Source organism: Coenobita brevimanus, chromosome 27 (assembly GCF_032717465.1).
Source record: "Coenobita brevimanus isolate Jiangsu-jjx chromosome 27, ASM3271746v2, whole genome shotgun sequence".
In the NCBI taxonomy this organism is placed as follows: domain Eukaryota; kingdom Metazoa; phylum Arthropoda; class Malacostraca; order Decapoda; family Coenobitidae; genus Coenobita; species Coenobita brevimanus.
Window position 1 is genome coordinate 5,541,999 of NC_136980.1, and position 18,002 is coordinate 5,560,000.

Here is an 18,002-nt window from a genome sequence, read left to right on the forward strand (position 1 = left end):
TGACTGAGCCAACCAGAGACTTTACATTCTTTTAGTGGCAGAGTGACATGGCAATATATGGATGTTACCATACATTTCCTGACTATAGAAATTAATTAGATTCTTCCGGTGGTGTAACCTTGAGAACTTCTAATCTAGAAAATATTATCAGCATCAGGACTGTAGTACCCACAGGTAAACAAGGTGGGTAGGATCTAGAAACCTGGAAAGCACAAAAGTATAAGGACTAAACAGAGTGCACAGTGAATTCAGATATCATGTACATAATTATCTCAGCTATACTTCCCTCTGTTAATAGGAAACATAGAGCAGTGAATAGTGAACATGGCTGCATATGTTTTTAGAAGCAAAAATCACAAGGTATGATAAAATGCCTCCTTCAGAATTATTTATCATAAGTATTCTTTAGGAAAGGCTATGAAGTGTGTTGATATAGAATGGATAAAAAGAGAGAATTAATATGAAGTAAAGTGATGCAACAAAAGATATCATTAATAGTATTGCATAGCTGATGAGAAGTAGCATCAAGGATAAAAGTTCACCAAATTTCTCACTTCTTCTGCTTCTCACTTCCCTTTGCTGATTAATACTGTATTCCTAAGCTGAGAGTGGGGTGTGGTGTTTCACTACCCATAGATGATGATGCTTTTTGATATGCATGAGGGAGGAAGGTGACAAACGTGCCCTGAGATGAAAAAGACTCGATGTGTTTTGAGGATGATGTATGATATGGCACATCAGGGAGGAAAGTAATGGAAAGGCCCTATAAGTGAAGTAGACAAGTGCTAAAGTAGGCTAACTCTTTCTCCTAATTGTACATACCGGTACCTGTAAAAATTCCTACTGTTCTCTGTGCAAGGAAACCAGTGAATTGAAGTAAAAGAGTGGAAAGAAACCAGTGAATTGTAATACAGTAGTGGAAGGAAACCAGTGAAGTGCAGTATATGAAAAAAAAACAAAAAAAGAAGAAGAAGCAACAGCAGTAAATTCTAACTAGTGATTGGAAATATTATAATAGAATGGAACCGTTGAGTTATTATACATTAGTGCAAAGAAGCAGTCGAATTGTATACGGTGAAGAGAAACCAGGGAACCTATTTACCAACACAACTAGAGAATATGTCGTAATGTTGTTGAACTTACACAGGGGAGATACAGACTCAAACTACTGTATTTCCCACAGTTACCATATAATCAATAAGTGTTTTGGGTGTACAGTTGTTGGAATCGTATAGTGATAGCTTCATCCCTCGCAGCCCATTCATTGTTGACTCGAGATGGCAGGAAAATGAAAGAGGATTTTATACAGTGCTAAGTGGGTTATATCGTATTAAATATTCAAGTAATAATTTCATGTAGGCTACAGTATTTCCACTTATGGTAGCGAAGTTCTCGTTATAAGTTTCAAATCTTAATGTTTATTTATTTTTATTTATTTATTTATGATCATAAAGTGCTTGATAAATTGCAGAAAAATTACCAGTGAACCTGTTAAACCCATGACTTTATGGACTGCCCTGTAGTAGCAGAAGAGGAAATATATACATTATTAGAAAAGAACTATTAAAATTCCTTTGGTACCTACATTATAAAGCTGATTTGCCAGTGTTAGAGAGGGATGCCTTCATTTGGTGGCAGTGATAACCAGGGTGCTCAACAACCTAGGTACGGTATACAAGTATTCCTCAGTTACTTCCCTCTTCCCCAAAATGAGAATGTTGGGCTGCAGGAGTAGACCTTAAACCTGTAGTCCACCTGGTTCTTATTCAGATAAGCCACGAGTCACAGCTTGCAGTTGCTACTAATCATCATCATCATCATCTGGACCTCCGTTCCCACCCTAGGGCAGGGTGAGGAGTAACAGTGTCCAGACAGCCCAAAATTGCCCAGTCCAGTGGGTCACGCTTCCATTCGCTCACCATTCAAGCCACCAGAATCCTGGCTCTATCTGATGCGCCAAAAACTTTCACCACGTCCTGTAGCTTCACATAAACGTATCCGATAGAGTCAATAGCTGCTACTACTACAAATACTAAAAAGTTTACAGCAAAAGTTCCATATAAAGTTAATATTTTGAATACATACCAGACTTGTAACCAGAACTTCCTGACTTGAGTTGGGTATCGTATTTCGAGCAATGATTTTTATGTACCATATTTTCCGAGTGTAGCTATAGTGGTTTCTTCTGTTCGCAATTTCCCAGTAGGGGTAATTATTAAAGATACTTTGGGGGCATCAGTTTAGAGATCTGTGCTTGTAGTTTGTGTTCAGTTTTGTTACTTGCATATGTAGTAGTTTTCAAAGGCACTTGATTATACATTGATTAGTATCCCAGTTGTGTGAGATTGTAATTTGTCATTTCATACAGGGTCATCTTTTTGTAACTTGATCTATTCTGAGACCTTTATATGTAGTCATAGGGTGTGACAGGGATAATGGACTGAATAGAGAGACCAGAGATCAAGCACTGTTAAGAGCTACCTTTAGGTGATGAAGTTGGATGCATGGAAGTATGTTGGAACTGTTATAAATGAATGACACTATTAACTGGTGTCATTTGGCCCAACAGATTACATACCCTTCTGGCCCAAAAATCATTTCTTAAATGTATGTTATAGAACTGCCTGCCAGCCACCCGCAGTGGTTCACTTGTTTTTCAGAACCTACCACTCCTTCAGTGATGTTTTTTTTGGTAGAATCGTGACTGAAGTTTTATATATATAGTTAAACACTGCCAAGTTGCCCTGCCCTCTGCCATTTGGCTTCCCCTTCTCTCCAGCTCACACCGCCTCTCTCATATGCCATATCTGTCGATCCCATCCCACCATCTCATCCTCGTAACATCTTTAAATATATACCGTAGCCTATTACAATCTCATACAGCTGGGTTTATCTCCAGTGTCTTGTTTATTGTTGGTATTTTCTTTAGTTAGCCTAGCATTGAGAAGCATATACAGTATATATATATCACAGCCGCAGATGTAATCACAGTGTCGAGTTTTGAATTATGCAACATGTAAAACTAACAAGATGCAAAATATATTGTATTATTCATTAGTGACACATGAGTAAGTGTTGATTGTATTATACAGTCAGTCCTCATTTAGAGAGGGGTGCCCTCATGTGGTGGCAGTGATAAAATTGAGCTGCTTTACTAAAACATCCCTCAGCTCCCTCCTAATCGACTGAAAGGATGATAGTGAACTGCAGTAGGAGGGCAGCTTAAGACAGCATTCCCCTTGGTTCATGTTCAGATGCCTGCACCAGGGGTTGGAACTACCACCATCTAATATACTATAGCACTATCCGTGTGTGTGTGTGTGTGTGTGTGTGTGTGTGTGTGTGTATTTTAGGCACTCGAAACTACACATTCAAATCGCACTAAAATTGGCACAAAAAGCAAAAAAAATTAACTGATGTGAAAAAAATTGGTCCCATCATGATTGAAAAACTTTTACTATATTTAATGTGCGATCACATTTAGACCAAAAAATGCCTCTCCCGGCACCCGGCATAGGATCTCCTTAGAATTTTTTGCCCATAGCTATAACTATAATATTTTATAGCTGCGTGAGAGCCCTCTGTACAAGTAAGTGCAAGGGGCTCGAAGGGCCCACGAGCACTTGTATCTACTACAGCAGTTTATACACCAAATGATTTTTACTCAACTTTGGCAGGATCTCTGTGGAGAGATCATTGAATACTGTACTATATCAAGCCCTCTAGTCTGAAAATCCCCTCCTAAATGCCATCTGGAGGTAGAATAGTTGTAGTAGTAGTAGTAATAGTAGCTCCAGGTTCACATGAAATGAACGCAGTGGACTTGCAGGCCTACATTGCCATTCTCCATCAGTCCACCACTCACCTGTCGGGGGATAGGGAGAGAGGTGATGGACATTTGTATAACCAGGCAGAGGAGCCACATGATTAAATCGGTGCCACCTTATGAAGGCATCCCTCTTGCACCTGGAAGAAGCTTGAAAAAAATATATATATATTGAAAGGAGGTTAAGCATTTTGCCTACACACATCTTTGACTTGAGTGAGGACTGGCTGTATAATGTTTGTGTGTGTGTGTGTACATGTGTGTATGAGTGTGCTTGTGTGTGTATATAATGCCTCTGATGGTAATTCATTGTACCCTTGCCATTGTCCCATATACATTGTCTCACATCTTGTTATCTGTATTATATAAAATATCATTTTTGTACCATAATATATGGTAAGTGTGTTAGATGCATTGATAGCTGAGGAAATACAACAAAACTTTACTTTCCACTTATATACATGCATTCTTTTCAGCATTAGCCTTTTCACTCCAAAGGAGCCTCCGAGGGTGGGGGGGAGTATTGTCTGTTTTAATTTTATTTGTTTATAAAATTTAAAAGTCATCTTTGTCCTACGGGTTTAAGTCCTTGGCAGATAAGTAAATGCAACAAAATTTTACTTTCCACCCATATCTTTACATCCATTTTGGCTTTAATTTTTGGACTACAAGAGGCTTTCTTTGGAGTAAAAAAAAAAAAAATGTAGCAGGAATAAAATGTAATTGGCAGCTTTGTACTGGAGGTTTGACTGGTAGTTGAGGAAATGTGATAAAACTTTACTTTCCACTAATATACGTACATTTTTGTAGCATTAACTTCATGGCTATAAACCTATCTTAAAGTAAATAACAGTTGTTCAGTGGCAAGAATAAAATTTAGTTCATTTTTGCAGTGGAGGTTTTGACTCCTTGGTAGCCCAGTAAAAAGATTAAAATTTGACCTACCACCTCCATCCTTTCTGCATTAACCCTTTCATTATGGCAGCCTCCCTGGAACAAAAGGCATTGACTGGTTATAGCAAGGATAAGACGGGGTGCTCATAAAAGGCGCTCCTTTAGAACGCGCATGGCAGTATCTTATGTGTCGTGGGAATGGCTCAGTCTGCTAGTGTGGGCGTGGTTGTGGCAATGGGGGTAGGAAATGAAGAAATGATGCAGGGTAGATACTGAAGGCCGTGGCTGTGGCATCCCCACAACACACAAGAAGTCGCCTGGTGGTGGGTAAATGGAGCGATATGTATGACCCACCCTGTATATATAAAAATTTATCATACTGAACAAGTTTATGGTGATTGTTTTTCATTCCTTCACCATGAGAGGCCTTTCCTAAATAAGGTAAAATTGTCTGGCCATGTCAAAAGTATAAAAGTTATTGAAAGGGTAGCTTATTTTTCCATGTATTCTTGGCATTTGCAGACAGTTTCATTCAATTTAGGACAGACCTTTAGTAGTGGTGGGGATCTTGAAAGCTTTATTTAACCTTTCCAGTTCAAAGTGTCTTCCAAAAAGTGAATACAATTGTTAGATTATAGGAATAAGATAGAAATGAAAAAGACAACATTGTACTGAAGGGGTTGATGGAGAGTATTCCTGTGCCATTTATTATAAATTGCCTCTCTCAAATTAAAAAAAATCATATAATTGGGGTAAGTAGAAGTTGGAGGTAATACAGTGTGATCTAAGGGATAAGGGACTAAATACAGAGGCTGCTAGAGATTACACAATGTGGAGAGCTGCCACTGGGTGACTAAGGCTGTCACCTGAAAGTATGTTGGAGCCTTTATAAATGTAGTAAAATGAAGGAAATATGAAAATCAACTACAGTATGTCCAGCAGGAGCAAAAATAAAGGAGACATGATCATAGTGAAGGGGTGACAAATCTTCCTTTCCTTACTAGTTTTACACATACATACATGCATTATCTAATCCATAACGAGCATAGGAGCCCTGGGCTAAGCAAGTTGGTCCTGGCATTTAAGATGAGGTGACCAGCCTCACTCATCCCTGAGTGGCATTACATGAGCAGTAAACCCCAACCACTCCTTTGATATAAACCAACAGGGTCAATCTGGTTGGAACTCTTAACCCGTTAACTGCTCGTGGCGGTTTTTTGGAGGTGTTCGTGGTGCGCAGACATAAGGATAAAAATGAAATTTCCCAAAGGCCAAATTTTGTCTTAGGAATTGAGAGAACACATGCCAAAGTATATAGTAACGAAATATTAGCTCAATATTTACCTTGGTAAAGCCGTGGATGAACATCGAAGTGTCTGATTCCCTATTGGAATGTATGGTTTTTGTTTTCTTTTTCAGTTTCGGTTTTGAAGGCTCAAACATGCTTGCATGGGTCGGCCTTGGTCACCATGGCACTATATTCGAATTTCACCTGCGCAGCCAGGACTGTATTGAGCAGTCGCACTTGGAACAGCCTAGGCTGTATAGAGCAGTTAACGGGTTAATTACCCCTAAACCACCAGGCGCCATAGTTAGGTTATATGGTTACCACCCAGCATAGTAAATGGTTTGCTGGTGTACAGGAAACCATTTGGCCCATCACTTAGTACAGAGTCACCTGTAGACAGAAGGAAAAGGAAAGAAAGAAGAACATTGTGTGTGGAAATTATGTTGAGTTACAAAGCAACAGTATAAATAGCATGAAAAGAGAGTACATGTAGTAAGGCACAATATGCAAAATAAATGACTAAGGAAAATGTAATAAGTCCCTAAATTGATGAGAATACATGTTGGGAATTCTGTAGAAAATTGATGTCAAAACAAGCCATGTACAGTACTTTGAACCTGAAACTGGCATGTGGAATGACTGAAAGTGATAATAGTTCTTGATGCCCAGCCAGTGTCATAGCCAGAAGGGTGGCTGGGGTGTCGCTGGTCACCAGTGAAATATGCCTGGCCACCTGTAAATTCTGGGGGGAATATCCTGGATCCCTCTCTAAAGACCTTTTTGGGCCATCTCAAAATTCAGTTTGGACATCTCGTTTCCAGAACCTCGGCTGCACTCCAGTCCATAGCCACTCCTGACCATATGGTAATAATGTAGCTTTTAACCCCTTGAGTCCTGCAATATATCCTTTTTATCTTTTTAATTTACTCATCATATTTCTTGATTTTATTGAAGTTGGGAAAGGCTTCTAGAACTGAAGGACTTAAAAAATGGTATATATAATTCCCCCAGTTCGAAAAGTCTCCCCTAAGCTAAATAAAAGCCTGTGAAAGAAGCAAGAACTAGTAAGAAGCATGTCATTAAATTGAAGGGTTAAAAGGTAATAGCTGTTGTTGTTGCTATTACCCAAGGCTGCTCTAGATGTGAACCCGATGGACTGCAGGATGAAATTGCCTTTCTGCAGCCCACCAGCCTCTTTTCAGAGGATAGTGAAAGAGTTGAGGGATGTTTCAGTAATCAAGGGTTAATTACAAAAGCAACCATCAGCCATGTCATTACCATAACATCTTTTTTAGCTTTGTTATTTCTACTTTCAAACGGTTTTTATTCATCTTCGGGGATACTTTTTGGAGGGAAGGGAACAGATAGTACCCTCATTAAATCTCCGTATTACAAGGCAGCTTCTGTAAAATCTTCATCCTGTAGTTACAAACAAAAGAAAAAGAGGCATCAACATAGAAAAGGAGTTAAAAAAAAAAATGTGACAGTATAAAACAAGTGTCTGTAATTTCATCCCTTAAGGGCAGCTCCCTGTCACCCTTTCCCAAGTGATTTATTTTGTTGATGACATCTTATTGCTCTCTTTCGTGTTACATAAATCCTTCCAATATCGCCATACTCAGCATAAATAGTGTACAGAAGAACATTAACCAGACATATCCAAAAATTTGTAAGGAAGAAGGGTTAGAGAGCGTCCTTTACCGATGAGAGTATGGGCCAAGGACTTACTGCACTAGAACATATCCCAAATTTATATACTGTATAAACAGTAATGGGAACTCCCTGTATTCCTCATCAGTTTTTGTTCTAGGCAGCTGCTGTTTTGTATTCATCTGGCTTATTTTCCTTTGTATTGTAAGCTGAATTTAGGGAACTGAGTAAGAGAATTTAGCCATTATTTTTCCAGTTGTGCATTATTTAGCATTTGTAGAATTGTGATGAACATAATGAGTTTAAGCCAAAAAGTGGAATGCAAACCTCTGATTACTGAGGGTTATTTGTGGAATGGGTCTGGTTATTAGGTATGGTCAGCCTGCATCCCATATTAAAGAATGCAGTTAGCAGTCATGTAGGAAGGCCAGATACTTTTCATCATCATCAACGTACTTCAAAACTCATATTTTAAAATTTGGGGTCTGCATCCCACTTTGCGATTTCACGTCTAAGCCTACCACCCATAGTCTTGCATCACAGTGAATATATGATGCTTGATTATGTGTTTCTTTGGCATATGATCTGAGAGTTATACAGTTCATTGTTATCCTGAATTTAAAAGCCAGATTTGTAGAGTTACGAAAGAATTTAACAAGAACGAGGTAGAGTTTTGTCCCTGTTAATTGAATGATCTTGAATTCTGTGTTTTTGTTAGTTTATGATTTGAGGGTTATGTGTTTTTTTAAATTTAGTGATGTATAATTCTGTTTGTTTTGTATATGAACTGATTTTTTTTTTCCCTTTGTTTTGAATTCTATGCTTGTTTTGTTTATGATCTGAGGGTCATGTGTATTTTTTTTATATATTTAGTGATGTATAATTCGGTTTGTTTTGTACTGTATATGAACTGATTTTTTTAAATTTATGTTTTTTCTGTTTTGTTTATGATCTGATGTCTTTATTTTATTAGTGATGTGTAAATGTGTGGTTTTTAAATCCAACTTTATTTTATTTATTTATTATTATTATTTTTTTTTAGGAGATTCAGAGAACATTAACGCTTTCGCTATGAGAAGTCTCCTGTGTGGTGAAGAAAGTTGTCTTGCTAATAACCAGAATAAGAGAAAGATGTCCTCAGTCTGAAGAGATATTGGAGAGAGTTTCGAACCCTTTAAGTTTAACTTAATTAGAGTTATATATCTAAATACAGGAAAATTACACAGTTGGCCCTCAATGTTCATGGAGAAAGCCTTTTTAAGATGCTCACAAATAGCAAAAATCTTTAAATAATTGACCCCCCTAACTCCCCCCAAAAAAAGTTAAAAGCCTCATACCCTTTGCATTGCCACAAATCACTATTAGATATTAACATGTATTTGGTTAATTTGTGTTTCGAAATAGCTTATCAGTGCCACAAACAAGTATGATTTGAGGTGATTTATTAGCCCACATACTGATTTGTGTTTTGAAGTTGCTTAATAACACCTTAGACAAGTGTATTTTGAGATGATTAACCCACATAAAACCAGATCCTCACAGAAATAAAAGACCTGTGAGTATAGAAGACCAACTGTAATAGAAAAAGCATTATTGTACTGAATATATTTTCCCCTTATGTTGCAGGAGTCTCTTGAAGCTGGAAAAAATTATATGTTGACATGAACATGTATGAAAGATTATATCATATTGAGGAGCCTTTAAAAACTGTTTCTTTTGATTTCATTATTAGGAGCAATATTTTCTAGGCTGAGAAAAAGAGGTGTGGTGATGATGACAATGATGATAGTGAGGATGGTGATGGTGATGATAATGGTGATGGTTATGATGATGGTATTGGTGATGATGATGATGATGATAGTGGTGAGGATGATGATGATAGTGGTGAGGATGGTGGTGGTGGTGGTGATGATGATAGTGGTGATGATAATGATAGTGGTGAGGGTGGTGGTGGTGATGATGATCATGATAGTGGCAATGATGACGATGATGATGATGGTGACGATGGTAATGGTGATGATGATGATAGTGATAATGATGATGGTGATGATGATATTGGCCGTATAACATGAATTAAGGACTATTTACACAAATGTTTTCACACGGAAGGGGTTATGGTTAATGAAGGCCATATTGTACACATATCCTTTGTACAGAAACCAGCCATCAGATGCCATTTTTAAAGTATATATTGTACTTTAACTATTTTTAAGGAGTATATATTGTACTGTACCACTTCCTCGAACCTTCGCATGGCCCTGTTTCAGCGTCCGAATTATGTAGATCTCATTCACTCATCGCAGTAGCGTAGCCTTGGTTCACCTTGTGTTCACTGGATTCATGTTTCAATAGGGCTGCTACTACTACAACTACTATTACTACTATTTTCACTACTACTACTCTACTACTACTACTACTACTACTACTGCTACAACTACTATTACTACTATTTTCACTACTACTACTCTACTACTACTACTACTACTACTACTACTATTATTTTCACTACTACATCTACTACTACTACAACCAGTATACTACAACTACTACTGCTACCATTACTATTAGTTTTACTACTACTACTACTACTATTTTTTCCACTACTACTACAACAAATATCTGTTTTATATATATATATATTGCAATCAGTGGTTCCTTTATGTCATCTCAAAAGGGAATTGTTGTGCAGTGAAGTCTTGTGGATGGAAATTTTAATTGCGTTTATTTCAGTAAATTATCTACGTTACAGTTTGCATGTGTGCCATTATATATCACCATCATTATAAATTTTTTTTGCACTTATAAATGAAGTCAGTAGATTCCAGTAATGAAGAGTGGAGAATGCAGTCATAGAATTATCAGTAGAGTACCTATTGAGAGACTGGGTGCATGTGAGTGAGGTAGAGGGGGGGAAAGGGAGGGGGAAGCTGAGGATGAGATGGGGGGATGGAGTGGAGAGGTATATGAGAGAGGGGGTGTGTGAGTTGGGAGCAGGGCAGTGAAATGGTGGGGGACAGGGTGACTGGGAGGCGATTTGTTTGTGGCCACCCCGTACGGGATTAAGGCGTCTGGCAATAAATAGATAGATAGATAGATAGTACCTAGTGGAATGAGTCATGCATCCATTCAATCATTGTTAAAACTCCATGCCATAGCCATAGATGTGACATATTTAATTTTATCATTTTCAAGAGCTTTGTTATTTGGGAGACATGTTGTGTTCTGGGGGTGGGGCTGGAGCTAGCTCTGTGGCTAGGGTGAGAAGTGGTTGGAAGAAGTTCAGGGAGCTCTTGCCTCTCCTGACATTGAGAGGGCTCTCTCTACGTGCTAAGGGGTCTTTGTATGCAGCATGTGTTAGGAGTGTAATGCTGTATGGTAGTGAGACCTGGGCAGTGAAGGAGGAAGATATTCGCCGGCTCAGACTTACAGAAATGACAATGATTAGGTGGATGTGCAGTGCGTCCCTGCGTCCAAGGCCTGGAGGGGCTGGGTTTACGATGGAAGAGTTGAGAGGTAGGATGGGACTGGAGTGTATTGGTGTTGTGATGAGGAGAGGTAGATTGAGGTGGTTTGGACATGTGGAGAGGATGGGGGATGATAAATGGGTGAGGAAGGTGAGAAGTCTTAATATTGGGGGTGGGGTTATGAGGGGTAGACCAAGAAAGACATGGGACGAGGTCATTAAGTGTGACCTTAGGGTTAAGGGACTGAACAGGGAGGCTGCAATGGATCGTGCAGTGGAGAGCCGCCCTTAGGTGACCAAGGCCGACACATGCAAGCATGTTGGAGCCTTTAAAAACGAAAACGATGCAAGATAGAATCACTCCATCAGCCCTAGTTCCAAGTTTAAGAAAGGAATATAATCTGTCTCATGTATTTCTCCATTAACATACTTCACCAGTCCATTGAAGAATATAATTTTCCACGTTGAATTATAGTCCTCACTGTTATATGAGGGGGATAATAGAGAGATTCAATAGGGATAAAGCCTCATTCCTGGCCAGTTTCATCAGTGGCCATCTTCAGAGGAATAAGGTTCTGTTCCTAAATTGTGTTTCTCTACCTTACATCATATAGCAGTCCTAGGTCCATATCCTCATCATGTAAGGAAGCTCCCTAACACCTCTTCCTTAGTGATTCATTTTGGATATGGCTGGTCAATATCCTTTTGTATGTCATTAATGCAGAGTATGGTGATATCCTTTGGTATGTTATTTATGCAGAGTATGGCGATATTAAAAGGATTTAGGTAACACTCAGGAAGACAGTAAGGTGTAATAAGTAAAATAAATCACTTAGGAAAAGGTGTTATGGGGGCTTCCTTAGCGGACAAAAATACAGGTCTTAATGTCTCAGTATTATGCATTTTTACTTGAATCAGCAGTTTCTAGGAACACATTTACAGTCCACAGCGTATAGTGAAGAATTAATACTTTTAAGTACAGTATAGTGAGTCAGTGCTTTCCATGTACCCCCCTGTCTGTATTCTGCTATTCAGTATATTTTTAAATTAACATCATCTATATTTATACACTAACATAGCTAGTTGACATTCCATTAACCATCTTTACTGTGCAGTTTTGTTATGTTGTGGCATTTTCATTATGTTTGGGTCATTTTAAGTTTTGTTTTTCTAGTCTTGTATTCTGTTTCATCTGGACAGTGTCTTTTGTACTCTTCTTGTAACTACAAATTATTTTTTCAGTTTAGGGGAGGCATCTGATAGTGATGAGGTTAATGAAGGCTATAGCTGACTCCTACACTTAAAAGAATATCTAATAAGCAGATTTAGATCTTTTAGTGGTTCAAAGAGCAAAACATAAAGGACATATTTGGGCTTCCCTCCCCCCATCCCTCCTCCTGTCAATCTATTGCCAGACGCCTTAGTCCCATAAGGGATGGCCACAAACAAATCACCTCCATGTCACCCTGTCCCCTGCCATTTCACTTTTTTGTTCCCAGCTCACACCCCCTTCTCTCATATACCGCTCCACTCCATCCCTCCATCTCATCCTTGGCCTCCCCCTCCCTCTCCCACCCACCCCACTCACATACACTTTCCTCGTCAGTCTCTTGTTCTCCATCCTCTCCACATGGCTGTTGATTAATTTTATTCAGATCACGGTAAAAAAAAGTCATAGTGAAGAGTCCAGGAACTGTCTTCATTAACACCTTCAATATTACAATTTGCACTGATGAGAAGCCTATATGTGGTGGCACGGTGCATCTGCAACGTCCACCTAGGAGCCAAACCTTTTCACATTTCCAAAGGGGGTGCAGGTTTCTTGCGTGCTGTATTTACCGTGTTGTACTTGTAAAGTGACCCCACAGAAGCTGTTACCTGTGGTCAGCGGGTCTGCTCGGCCAGGAAGAGTGAGGTTAAGCAAGAGCAACATTAGGCTGACATCATTTATATTTTACTTTGCTACCTCAAGATAATATTGCTAATCTTTGGGGAGACCATTTGTAGTGACAGAGTTAGAAACAGTCTCCATTAACTCCTTCAGTATGAAAGGTCCCTCCAAAGCTGAATGAAAGTGTTTGGAGGTAACAAGAATCCTATAGACTAAAAGAAGTGTTGTGGTATTGGAGGTGAATATCAGTGTCGAAATTCATTATGATTTATATTGTTTCCAAGCGTTGTTTTCTGATTATGGAAATGGTTTTATTGCCACTGTGTATATGCTATTAATTAAAGCTGTTTATATAAGCATGTATATGTATCCCAAGATGTTACATGGAGAGACAGACAGACAAAGTAGGAAGTTAAAAAGCATTGTGGTGTTGACGTGGTTGTGATGGGAAATGTAGAAGTTATATGGAGAGACAGACAGACAATTGAGGAAGTTAAGAAACATTATGGTGTTGACGTGAATGTGATAGAAAATGTAGAAGTTATATGGAGAGACAGACAGACAAATGAGGAAGTTAAGAAGCATTGTGTTGTTGACGTGGATGTGATGGGAAGTGTTAGTGGTACTTTGAGATGGTTTGGCCATGTGGAAAAGATGGAGAATGGGAGACTGACGAGAGAAGTGAGTGAGTGAGGCGAAGGGGGTTGAGGAAAAGGGGAGACCGGAGGATGAGATGAAGTGATGGGGTGGAGAGGTGTATGAGAAAGGACTGTGAGTTGGGGAGAGGGTAGCTTGATGTTGGAGTAGAGGGTGACGTGGAGGCGATATGTATGTGGGATTAAAGCATCCTGTTATATGAATAGGTCAATAATATATCAAGGGGGGCGCGGTAGCACAGTGGTAGCGCGCTGGACTTGTGATTGGGGGATTGCAAGTTCGAGCCTCGCCCGGGCTGCCGTGCCGGGAGGGGTAGATCCCTCCTGTAACCCTAGCGGGGCTATATAGTTCAATATAGGGCTTAGCTCGGGGGAACTCTATTTCTCCCAATAATATTCCAAGAAGTCTGTGAAGAGCGTAGATTCAAAGATGTATTTTTCCTTATGAAACCAGACAATTTAAGCGCCAGAATTTTTATGAATGGAGGACACCTGGAACCTAGAATATGAGTTTTTTTTTTTTTTCTTTGTCGATCTGAAAAAGAATAAAAATGCTAGCTTCCCTGGTGGTGTGGTGGTCAGAACGGCCCAATCGGAATGTTGCCTTTGATAGATTTTATTTCTAAGAGTCAGAGGTTTGATTTCAAGGAGTTAGGAGTTTGATTTCTAAAAGGCGACTGGAGGCTTTTAGATTACATTTTGCCACCCTGGGAAGTAGACTCATATACCCTTAAATATAGTGGACTAATCTCCCTAATACCTCTCCCTTAGCTATTTATTTTTGGATACAGCTGGTTAGTATCCTTTTGTACGTTATTTATGCAGAGAATGGTGCTGTTGGAAGGATTTAGGTAACAGAAGAGAACAGGGAGGTGTACTAAACAAAATAAATCGCTTAGGGGAAGGTGAGAATCGTACAGCTCTTGTGGCCAAGTGGGTTTAGATGCTTCAAGTATACAAATGATTTTTTAGGTTTATTGCTTACGTACTGCCGTTCAGGGATGAGCAACTGGTCACTCTTCTCTTTACTATCAGAACTCAGCATCCTAGCTCTGGGGTCCTTCTGATGAGGCAGTGAGAGATTGGATGAGTAGTGATAGTAGTAGTAGTAGTAGAGTACAGAAGTAATAGCTGTAGTAGTACCGGTAGTGGTGGTGGTGGTAGTAGTGTAGTGATAGGAGTAGTAGAAGTAGCAGCAGTAGAGGTGGTAGTTGTAGTAGTAACAGTAGTAGTAGCAGTAGTAGTGACAGTGAATCGGAGGACTGTAGGCTGTTGATACCCTCCTCCTGCTGTCTACCATCGTCCTTTTGGGGGATAGGGAGGGAGTTGAGGGGGCGTTTGTATAACCGGGCAGCTCCACCACGCAGTTATATCAGTGCCACCACGTGAAGGCTTCCCTCTGGCACAATAAAAGGTAATCAAAATATGCAAATGTACGAAATCGTCACCACACACACACACACACACACACACACACACACACACACACACACACACATTCCATCCGTTACATCCTCGAAAATATAAATACGACAACAACACAATCAAACTTTCATTCTCGTTTCATTCCAGCGTTTATCATGTGCCGTTCCGCTTGGTTCAAAAGTTTATGCTCGGCCGGGAATTATTACAAAAAAAATAAATGAATAGAAATAAAAATTGTAGTTGCACATTTGTCAGATAAAAAAAAAGATTTCGAACTTGCACAAAATATTCAGGTTTTGGTGCAATGATGTAAGGGTGATTTTGTGTAGGGGGTATGATTGTGTGTGTGTGTGTGTGTGTGTGTGTTTAATGGCTTTGGTATTGTCGTTGATGATTATTATGATCATTATTGCTATCATTACTGCTACTACTACTACCACTACTACTACTACCACCATCATTGTTACTGTTGATGATACTAAATAACGCGGAACGAATGATCCTTCAATAAATACACACACACACACACACTAAACACCCACACTCTAAGCACCCACACATTCCCCCCCCCCTCTCTCTCTCAAAACCAGTGAACCAAAATTACAGCATAAAAAGTTTTTGATTTTACCCTAAATGACCCCCAGGCAGTTTCCGCCCCCCCCCCCAAAAAAAAAAAAAAATTGCCAGTGGAAGTACGTAGGGCGAAGTGTATTAATTTTCGAGGGGGGGAGGGTCGCGGTAATGGGGAGAGGACAGCTTTATTGCGTTTATGATTTTATTGTGTAACTGATTTATGGAGAAATTGATGTTATTGGAGATATGAGATGAAAAGGCTTAAATACGTACATGCATACATACATAGACAGACACGTACGTACGTACATACATATACATACATACACACATACATACACAGATACACACATATATACATACACAGATACACATACACATGCATACATACATATATATACGTACACATACATACAGTACAGAGAGGGGGGGGGATGGCAGAAGGAAAGAGAAAAAACAAAAAGAAAAACTGCAAAAATGTTTGACAGAAAAAACAAGAAAAAAAAAAAAGGAGAAATGAAAAATGAAAAGGGAATAGGACTGAGAGGAAGGGTGCTTGCTGAAAGAGAGTTCGACGTACTGCCCTTCGCCTATTAGCTTATAGTCGCGAAGCTCAGTCGGTCCCCTCCCTGGTGTTCCCCCTTATTTTAACTCTTGAAAATGCCCACTTCCTTTCCCCTCCTCCTCCTCCTTCTCTTTCTTCTCCGCCTCCTTCTTTTTCTTCCTCCCTTTCTTTTAGCAGGTACAGTATTTCAATGTCTGCCGTATTCGTTTCTTTAATCACTCTTCGTCACGCGAATTTCACTAGGAAAGGAAAAGAAGATAGAAAAGGAGAGAAAAAAAAGTAAAAAAGGTGGAGGAAAGTGGAGCATTGCCTCCAATCCAACTAGCGTGAAAGTTGTGATGGAGGGACAAGGTTAGGGCGACCGCCGCTGCATCCAGAGTGGCGCTGCGAAGGCCGTCAGTTGGAGAATTCACGTATGGCGGTTTATTTCGGTACTCCCTATGAAAACTTGCAAGGAGAACTGAGAAGCCCTGATATTATTATTATTATTATTATTATGGATTTTTGTAATTTGTATTTTTTATTTTTGATTCGGAAGATATAAGCCATCCACTCACTGGATGCAGTGCCACTTTCATGCAATGGCATAGCTAAGAGGAGGGACCTGGTGGGGGAGGGTCCGAGGCTTCGCAGTCAGACACTTAACCCCCTACTGACCTTCCCCCCCCATTTGTGAAGACTTGGCTGCGCCAGTCTTCAGACTTGACAGCGACCAGACAAATCGTTGCTTGTAGCCGAAACCATTTATTACGTTGGGTGGTAACCATATAACCAAACAGAAAAGTGAGGTTACGATTTTGTATATAATTACAGGTATTGTCCTTGGATATACGTACTTTTTCTCTTTTTTTTTTTTCTCTCTCTTTCTCTGTTTTTCTGATTTCTAAAGGAAGCTATAAAACTTTGACATTTCGCAAACTGGAGTTTATTTCGTCACTATTTATGATAATTTTACGCGGGAAATCGAGAAGTTTTGGGTACTATGCAAAGTCAATTTCGGTAAGAGTTTGGAGCAATGTATGAACACATCTATTTCTTTATTTTTATCAACCTTATGATTTATTTATTTATTTATTTACTTATTGATTTATTAATTTATTTATGTTTGTATGCTGAAATGAGATCGCACGAAGTTTCATGATATTCTAAAGTTAAATTCAAATACAAACTTACGATCTACTGACTGGTTGTACAAACGTCCCTCAGCTCCCTCCCAATCCCCCGAAAGGAGGATGGTGGGCTGGAAGAGAAGAGCAACTTCAGTCTGCTGTCTACAGGTTTCACATTCACATGAACCTGGGGGCTACTATTACACTATTACTACTACCACCCCCACCACCAACACCACCGCTACTACTACTGCCACCACTACAATTAATAATAATAATAATAGTAGCAGTAGTCGTAGTAGTAGCAATAGTAGTCGTAGCAGCAGAAGCAGTGGTAGTAGCAATTGCAGCAGCGGTAGAAATATTATTAGCAGCAGCAGCACTACGCCAATAATATGAGTAACACTAACAATAAATTTAATGACAATAGCCTCAGAAATGCAACTCACTTCTCGCCTAAAGTCCGCATCTGCCAAAATCAACAAACGGTGAGAGAGAGAGAGAGAGAGTTTTACCACTTCCTCCACTTTTCGTTTCTCTCGTCTGTTTTAAGTGTTCATGTTCTCTCTTTATCTTCTTGAGGACATTTATTTTCCTGCTTCCTGTCCATATTTTTTTTTTTTTCACCTTTTTCCCATCCTTACATTTAATAAAATCCTTTG

General features: G+C 39.3%; 1 protein-coding gene across 1 annotated transcript in view; it reads right to left on the reverse strand.

Annotated features, from left to right (window-relative positions):
* Positions 1 to 194: 194 nt before the first annotated feature.
* Positions 195 to 18,002, reverse strand: part of LOC145394361 (uncharacterized) — a 156,143-nt gene continuing 138,335 nt past the window's right edge. Inside the window, exon 8 of the mRNA XM_080268235.1 lies at positions 195 to 202. Within this exon, the coding sequence (XP_080124361.1) occupies positions 195 to 202 (8 nt within the window). The remainder of the gene's footprint in view (positions 203 to 18,002) is intronic.